This window comes from Wyeomyia smithii, chromosome 2 (assembly GCF_029784165.1).
Source record: "Wyeomyia smithii strain HCP4-BCI-WySm-NY-G18 chromosome 2, ASM2978416v1, whole genome shotgun sequence".
Taxonomy (NCBI): Eukaryota; Metazoa; Arthropoda; class Insecta; order Diptera; family Culicidae; genus Wyeomyia; species Wyeomyia smithii.
The window spans coordinates 179,802,004-179,810,527 of NC_073695.1; the positions used below are offsets into that span (position 1 = coordinate 179,802,004).

At 42.3% G+C, this 8,524-nt stretch overlaps 1 protein-coding gene across 1 annotated transcript; it reads left to right on the forward strand.

Annotated features, from left to right (window-relative positions):
• Positions 1-6,728: 6,728 nt before the first annotated feature.
• On the forward strand, positions 6,729-7,554 carry LOC129725471 (uncharacterized). The gene is made up of 2 exons (XM_055681347.1): positions 6,729-6,962; positions 7,021-7,554. Exons 1-2 carry the CDS (start codon positions 6,766-6,768, stop codon positions 7,466-7,468), a joined length of 645 nt encoding a protein of 214 aa, XP_055537322.1. The 5' UTR covers positions 6,729-6,765; the 3' UTR covers positions 7,469-7,554.
• The last annotated feature ends 970 nt before the right edge of the window (positions 7,555-8,524 follow it).

Here is an 8,524-nt window from a genome sequence, read left to right on the forward strand (position 1 = left end):
TGAGTATCTGTAAAGAGAAGAAAGTAACAAGTAAAATTATTGATAAATGCATTACATGATAGGAAAAATAAGCGGGAAAGGAGTATACAGTAGAAAGAGTTCAGGAAGGAAGTATCGTAAGGAAGGAGGAGACTATTTGAGTAAGTAATGATCATGTAAATCGTAAACAATATTGTAATTCAAATGCATATTCTAGTTTTTGAGCCACTCCAAAAGTGCAGCTTTGAAAAATTTAGTCATCCGAACATCACCTTTTATCCAAATTTTGGCACACCAAGGACCCTAACTAACGACCCGTTTAGTAACGGACCAACCCCAACGCCTTTACTTACTATTGCGATCAAAATTGTGTGACGGAAGTGTGGGAGATATGAATAATAAATAGAATAAATTAAAAAAAATGTTTCTTCTATATACAAGAAAAGAATATCATTAGCTTAATCGTCTATACCAAACATATTGTTCAATTTGGAAATAATATTCTTTCCTGCGAGCACTGGCAGACTAGTCGAACAGGCAGCAATGCCAGATTGGAAGACATGTCTTCAAATGGAAGACATTTACCCTGCGGTGAAGACATGTTTTTTTGTGAAGACAAAGAAAAGTATGTGATATGACCCGCATTTTGCAGAGGTGTTTTTTTTATCGACAGTTTTCGATTTGCCAGTAACTTTTTCAGTCTTAGGTCGGTCCTAACGAGCCATCTCGGGTTGGAAGACATGTGAAGACATTTTTTATTAGAACGTGAAGACATTTGGAACAATGACCTGGCATCCCTGCGGACAGGGCAGCTGTTCTTTCGGAGGGGAAATATTACTTCGAAGGGGAAATAATATCTGCTATAAAAGGAGGTGTTCTTGGAGGTGTTTTTTGTACGTTCGTTCGTAAGTTTCTGTGTTCGCGTTGGAAACCGACGCTACGGTGAACCCTGATATGGGTAAATCAAAAACCAGTTCCAGTACGGGGAAACGGCCAAGGCCTGACAATACGCGTGATCCTGCGGCTAAAAAGCTTTTGACCAACAACAGATTCGCTGTCCTGAAAAACGCCACGGATCCCGAAATAGTGAAGAAGGAGAAAATCTCGCCTTTCTATGTGAAATGCTGCCCGGAAGGTCTATGTGAAGCAATAGTGTTTTATATTGACAAAGGACTGAAATGCATGTGCACTGAAGGATACAAACTGATGGTTCCGTCGTTGAATCATTACAAGGCAAGTGATACTGCAAAAACACAAGGTGGAATATTTCTCCCACGATATCGAAGCAGAAAAACCCCTCAAGGTTTTTCTCCGCGGTCTTCCTGACATGGAAGTTGACACCCTGTTGGAGGAACTAAGGGCAGAAGGACTCAAACCAATCCATAACATGACGCGTCACAACAAAACTCGGAAGTACCGTGATCAGTTATATCTAGTAAATCTGGAGAAAAATTCAACGTGCCTGGCGGACCTGCAGTCCATCCGAGCACTTTTTCACATTATCGTATCCTGGGAGCGCTACAAACCAGTGCGTCGTCGTGACGTCACCCAATGCTCTAACTGCCTGCTGTTTGGACACGGGACTAAAAATTGCCATATGGCGTATCACTGCATCAAGTGTGGCCAAACGCACGCCCCCGATGCCTGCCAGCTGATGGAGACCGCCGATCCGGTGTGCGCCAACTGTAGGACTGCCCACAAAGCAACCAGTAGAACGTGCCCGAAACGCGCAGATTTCATAGAGATTCGGAAGCGGGCCTCCACCAACAATCAGCCAGGTCGCCGAAAGGTGCCCCTAAACAACACGAAGGAGTCCTTGCTATTGGCTCCCGGCACCCCATACCTTTGTTCGCCCCGCTACCGCTGAATCCTACCACCAAACCAGTCACAGATGCCTCTACATATGCTGAAGCAACGAGATCCGGTAGCCGTTCACCCCCACGAGGTCTCCAAGGAGCTGCAACTGGCACAACTGACAACGAACCCATGCTCACCATGGAGCAATACGTTTCACTGGTCGTGGAATGCATCAAAACTTTTCGCACTTGCAAAAGTAGAGCTGAACAACTGCAATCTGCGGTGATGATCGCTTTCAAGTATGGACCGTGAAATAATTCAGATTGCTAACTGGAACGCTTGCTTCATCAGGAACAATAATTACGAGCTTGTTGACCTCCTCAACGTACACAACGTCACGTCACGGAGACGCATCTCAAACCTGAGGTGAACATCTTCCTTCCCGGTTTCCAATTTGTTAGGCTGGATCGAGCATATTCTTCTGGAGAAAGTGTGGCTATTGCTCTTCGGCGTGAAATAAACTGTCATCTGCTACCGAGTTTTCAACTCAAGGTCATCGAAGCCGTGGGATCGGAAGTGACCACTGGAGTCGGTCCCATTACCATCATCGCAGCCTACTGTCTCAAGCAAGTCAACGTAAGGGACGGGGCGGCAACGAACCTAAGAAGTGACATCATCAAACTGACTCGGAGGCAGGGGCAGTTCATCATTGCGGGTGACCTCAACGCAAAACACCAAGCCTGGGGCAACAGTCGACGCAACCAAAACGGTCTGATCCTCTTCAACGACCTACAAGTAGGCCACTACAACATCCTAGGTCCGGCCGCTCCCACCCGGTTGAGCAGATCCGGAGTACACGCAACCATCGACCTGTTCATCTCCAATATGGGCAACATCACCGACCCGGTTGTTCACCAAGAACTCAGCTCGGACCACTTCCCAGTGGTAGTCGAAGTTGGATCCTCTGCTTACCGATTCCAAGTCTCTCGACGTAACTACCATCGAGTCGATTGGACGTGGTTCCAGCGATGCGTGGACAACGCAATTGACTACGGCGTCCCGCTGGAGTATTCAGATACATATTATAAGACGACAGTACTAGCGCTCTGGCCTGCCTCACCTGAAGACCAGTATCAATCGTTTCAACAAAATCATCAAAGCCAGGTTGGTGGATCTAAGAAAGGAAAGCCGATCTGGAGACTTAAAAAAAATTTGAAAACCAAACCCCGAGACCTATTCCCCCTTTATCACCCCCAACACCCAAGTGTCTGGAGCTCAGCTACTTGCCATCTCGCTAGAAGCTAAAGTGATCCCTATCCACAAACGCGGTAAGGACCCTACCAACGCTAAAAACTATCGTCCCATCAGCCTATTATCGTGCATCTCGAAGTTGTTCGAAAAGTTGATTCTTAGTCGCTTACTGGATATCGTAAACCAGAATAACATCTTCCTTCCAGAACAGTTCGGGCTTAGACAGGGTCACTCCACCGTTCACCAACTGACTAGAGTTACTCAGATCCTAAAGCGGAACAAGTCCGTTAGTAAAACATCTGTTATGGCATTGTTGGACATCGAAAAGGCGTTCGATAATGTCTGGCATGATGACCTGGTGTTTAAGCTGCAGCGATTCAACTTCCCGATCTTCCTCGTGAAGATCATCAAGAATTATCTGTCGAATAAATCATTCCAGGTCTTTCTCAACAACATTCTCTCTGATACGTTTAACGTAGATGCTGGGGTTCCTCAGGGTAGCCTTATTAGTCCCATTCTGTTCAACATATTTACCTTAGATGCTCCGCCCCTCCCGGGTGGAAGATCTGCATCAATGCAGCTAAGACCCACGCTATTATATACCTGCATTCAAAATCAACTCGACTTGTTCCGCCTGCCAATGTGAGAATCCATCTTGATAACACTCCCATCGAATGGTCGAGTGAGGTTGTCTATCTCTCCCTGGACCAGCGTTGCCACTAAGTTTTGAATAAAATCTGGCAAAACGATAATAAAAAAACTGGCAAAAATCTGTCACTCATTTTTGGATAAAGTTCCTGGCAGAATTGAAAGTGATGACCTTTTTTTTGCTTTCGCCGGGTGTAGGTAGGTAAAAGCCAGTGGCACGGTCCATCTCGCAGTAATGACCTTTTTGCGAGACGACGCGGATGAAATCTGGCAAATATCTGGCTCATTTACGAATATCTGGCAGATTCTGAGGTTTATCTGTTAGTCTGGCGCGCAAACAGAAATCTAGCTAAATCCAGATTTATCTGGCATACTGGCAACGTTGCCCTGGACCAAAAGCTTCTATTTTGTTCGCACGTAGAGAAAACTGTTACCAAGTGCAACATACTGACCAAATCCCTCTATATAGGAAATCCACCCTTTCCCTCACCAACAAGCTTGCCGTTCACAAGCAAATATTTTTTCCGGTCATAGAGTACGCTTTGCCTGTCTGGAAGGGCTGCGCTAGAACCCATCATCTTAAACTTTAGATTGTTGAGAATAAAATATTACGAATGATTTTAAAAACCCCTCCGGGGACACGAAACACTAAGATCCATCGCCTAGCTGGTCTTCAGGTGCTGGAGGAACGAAGAGCACCATTCTTGACTAAATTCAGAGAGTCCTGCGCCAGGTCACCTCACAAGATCATTCGTGAGCTGGTACCTTAGTTCTAAGTTAGTTTTAGGTTAGTTATTAGTAGTTAAGTGTTCAAAATGTTATTTCAATTAAAAACAAGTCCTATAAAGAGCGGGGGCCTAGTGTGGTTGGTAACGTCTCCGCCAACCACGCTCGACGCCTGGGTTCGAATCCCACCGCCGACATAGGTGTCGATGGTTGTGAGGTGGCGTGATCTACTCACAACCAACCCAACTGGTCTAGATTCAATCCTAGCCGACACCGGGAGATTTTCTGAGGCGAAAAATCTCTGGGATCACGCCTTCCATCGCATGAGGAAGTAAAGCCGTTGGCGCCGGTCCGTTGATAAACGGATCGTGAGTTAGGGTCCTGGGTGTGAAGTCGCCTCCCTGGGCGTCGGTGATTGGCCACAGCAGTGGCGGAACTAGACCGACGGAAAATAAGCGAGAATAAAAGAAAAAAAAAAGTCCTATAAAGGATGAACTGTAAAATTCTACACAAAAAAAATTAAATCTACAGAATTAAGTATCCAGCAAACCTCAAAACAAAGATGCAGAGCCTAAAAGGCTAAACAATTATTATGTAAACCATATGTAACCATTTAAAAATATAAATAAATGTACTTTAAGCTCCCAAGGATCATTCTTGTGACGAAGTTCGATGGAAGCAGTCGGGATGAGCGGAAAGCAGCACGCAAACAAAACTTCGGCGGTGGAGCCGAACACTGGAGGAAAGCGCAGAATGGAAAAAATCGCTCTAGGACTGCCTAGAAGCTGCCAGTCAGGATTTGAAAAGACGGGCACACAGCAACCGTGCGGGACACTGTTGATAACTAGCATATTACAAAACTGTTCAACATTTTATCTATCTAACAACATATTGTTTTTTTTTTATTAAAGGGGAGATTTGTTTGTAGCTTAAATAAAAAAGACAGAGCCTTAGTGCTACATTCCGATTCGGAACTTGACCTTCTGTTTTTTTTTTTATACACACTGTTTAGTGTACAGGACAATTGCGGAGCTAGCGCTACGATCCTACTGACACTAACAGTCTCTCCCGAGCCGAGACTCGAACCTACGACGACTGGCTTGTTAGGCCAGCATCGTACCTCGAGACCATCTGGGAGATCAACTGTAGCTTAAATATTTATGATAAATATTAGTAAATAATGAGTATGTGTGTCCAATCAAAAATAGTGACTTCTAAACACTATAAGAAATTTGTAATTTTAATCGTTAGGATTTGTTTGCTTTCGCAATTAGGAATTATCATTCGTAGGGATTTGAACCTACTTGTCAAAAAAGGGAAAGTAAACTTACAACTAACTTAATTGCTAACTTATTGGCTATAAAGAGAGCTTATCGTAGCAATTGAGGAATGCAACGATTTTTTATTTGACATAGCTTCTAATGTTTCAACACCAGTAAGTCTATGTAGTTCGATTGTACCAAACCAAGGAGGACGCTTCAAAATCATTTTCAGAATTTTATTCTGAATCCTTTGGAGCGTTTTCTTACTTGTTCAACAGCAACTTGACCAGATCGGTACAGCATGAAACATTACTGGTCTAAAAATTTGTTTGTAAATCAAAAGTTTGTTATTTAAAGTTTAGAATTCCTGTTAATGAGAGGATATAAACATCTCGTATATTTGATGCATTTGGCTTGTATACTCTAAATGTGCTCTTTGAAAATAAGATTATTATCGTAAATTAGTTCCAAGTGCTTAACCTTGTCAGACCAACTTAAAATAACCCCATTCATTTTGACAACGTGATTATTGTTTGGCTTGAGGAAACAAGCCCTAGTCTTATGGGGAAAAATTATCATTCGAGTTTTAGAAGCATTGGGAGAGATTTTCCACTTTTGCAAGTAGGAAGAAAAAATATCTAAACTTTTCTGCAATCGAATGCATATGACAAAAAACTTTTTCCTTTCACGGAAATGCTCGTGTCATCGCAGAACAATGACTTTGTGCATCCTGGAGGCAAATCAGGAAGATCTGAAGTGAATATGTTGTACAGGACTGGACCCAAGTCTGAGTGCGGGACACTGATGATGACTACCAATTAGCAGCAACAGAGGGAAAAGGCGATGGCGATGAAGGGACTGACGAAGGCTCACGACAGGAAGAATTAGTTGTGATAGGATCATGCCACCCTACAACCACCGACACCTATGTCGGTGGTGGCATTCGAACCAAGACTCTTATCGTCGTTGGCGGATACGTTACTAACTACGCTAGGCCGCCACTTTCTTCTAAACATCCGTCTTGAGAATATTTTCACATCGTAGTAAACTGATCAATGGTGTTTTCTCAACTGTTTGAAAGTTTGGCGGCAGCACTTCCAGCATGGAAAGCTTGGAGTTGACATTTCTTGAACCATGTAAAAAATTACTATTGACGATATATCCTGAAATAAATACGCTGATTAACAAAATACCGGAAAATCGAGATGAAGCTCAAAACAGTAGTTTGCCGTCTAGATGTAATGAGTATCTTCTATATTGTATACTGGTCGTGCCTCTCTGCTACACCTTGCTCAAATTGTAAATACCCGTAACCATTTTAAAACAGTGTTAATACCAATGCATCTATTTCTTTTAGATTCAACTCAAAACTGATTATAACGAAGTTTATCAATCTAAAATCGATTATCACACCGAAAATAAAACCCAGCCATGTACCGGTGCTACACTTTAGTAAAGAAATAGTGGAAGAATGGCAGCAACTGTTCCACAAAGCTATGCTGCTCGATTCGATTATTGTAAGGCAAATGCTCGGAGGAAACTCGCGAAGCACGTCCAGCAAAAACCTGAAGGTGCCACGTAAATCTACATCACGAATTTGCAACCGGCACAATGGTAACAAAATTAACAGAGATGTCGCCCAAACGTTCAACCCGTATAGAGTAAACAGATATGACTGCGATATTTGTACTGCTAAACCCTCGACCCAACCGAGTTCACACATAGATCTAGTGCAAAAAAAATACACACCGAAATTTGTTGTAACAGAGGAATTACTACAAATTAAGCAAGAGGCGGTTTGCTAGTGATTAGTTTAACGATATTTTAGTACAAAATTTTATTTCAGAAATCATTACACTATTTTCACAGTTTTGTATTGATATATTTATATTTTCGGATTTTTAAAAAAAACTTCGACCTACAATAACTTTGAATAAATTTATGTTCATGTCTTTTTCTTCCATACAAAAGGTTTTTTTAATCTTTTTTCTCCAAACATTAGTAATTATTTACCCTAAAACCTTCAAGATTGCCGTTTTTTCCAGATTTCCTTTTTTATTGAACACCCATCTTGGCAATAAAAACACACAACTATGAAGCGGGAGTGTGATATGCAATAAAATGAAATACAAAATTTTGCTACTTTCTGTTCAGTGGATATAAACTACTGGCAGGGGCGGATTAACGCGAAGGCGGAGCAGGCGATCGCCTGCTCGTCAGTCATCGAAGGGCGCCAAATGAGAGGGCGAAAAATATAAATAAATAAACTTCGAATTTTATTAATAAATAGCTGACCCGGCAAACTTTGTCCCGCCTATTTTAGTGTTTATGATTTCAAACATTTCAAATTCATTGATTCCTTGCGATTTGTTCATATCGTTTGAAATGATTGGTTTTATCGGAATGAGATGTTGTCATCCACTTTTGACTTTTGTACATCACCTCTATTCCGGAAATATATTGGGTGCATTTCAGTTATTTTCGTTGTTTTCCAGAAACTGGAAGTGGTCATCTTCGAATTCTAAATGGTGTCCAGGGTCAATGCTTGGCTTCTTTACATCATTTCGATCACGGACATATCCATATGTAGTAGTATTCGGTTATTTTTGAGTGTTTCCCAGAAGTTGCCATTTAACAATTCAAAATGGTGCCTGAGCAGGCCCGTAGCTACTGGGGGGGCTAGGGGGGTCTTAGCCCCCCCCCCCACACGTTTGCATTGCCCCACCACGCAATTTTCTCATATTGATTGATACTAGGTACGAAAAACCAAATGAAAAATCTGAAATATGAGCAATAAGCATTATTTAATAGTCTCCAGTAGTAGTTTTTTAAATCTCGAAAGAACCATGTTTAAGTCCGAA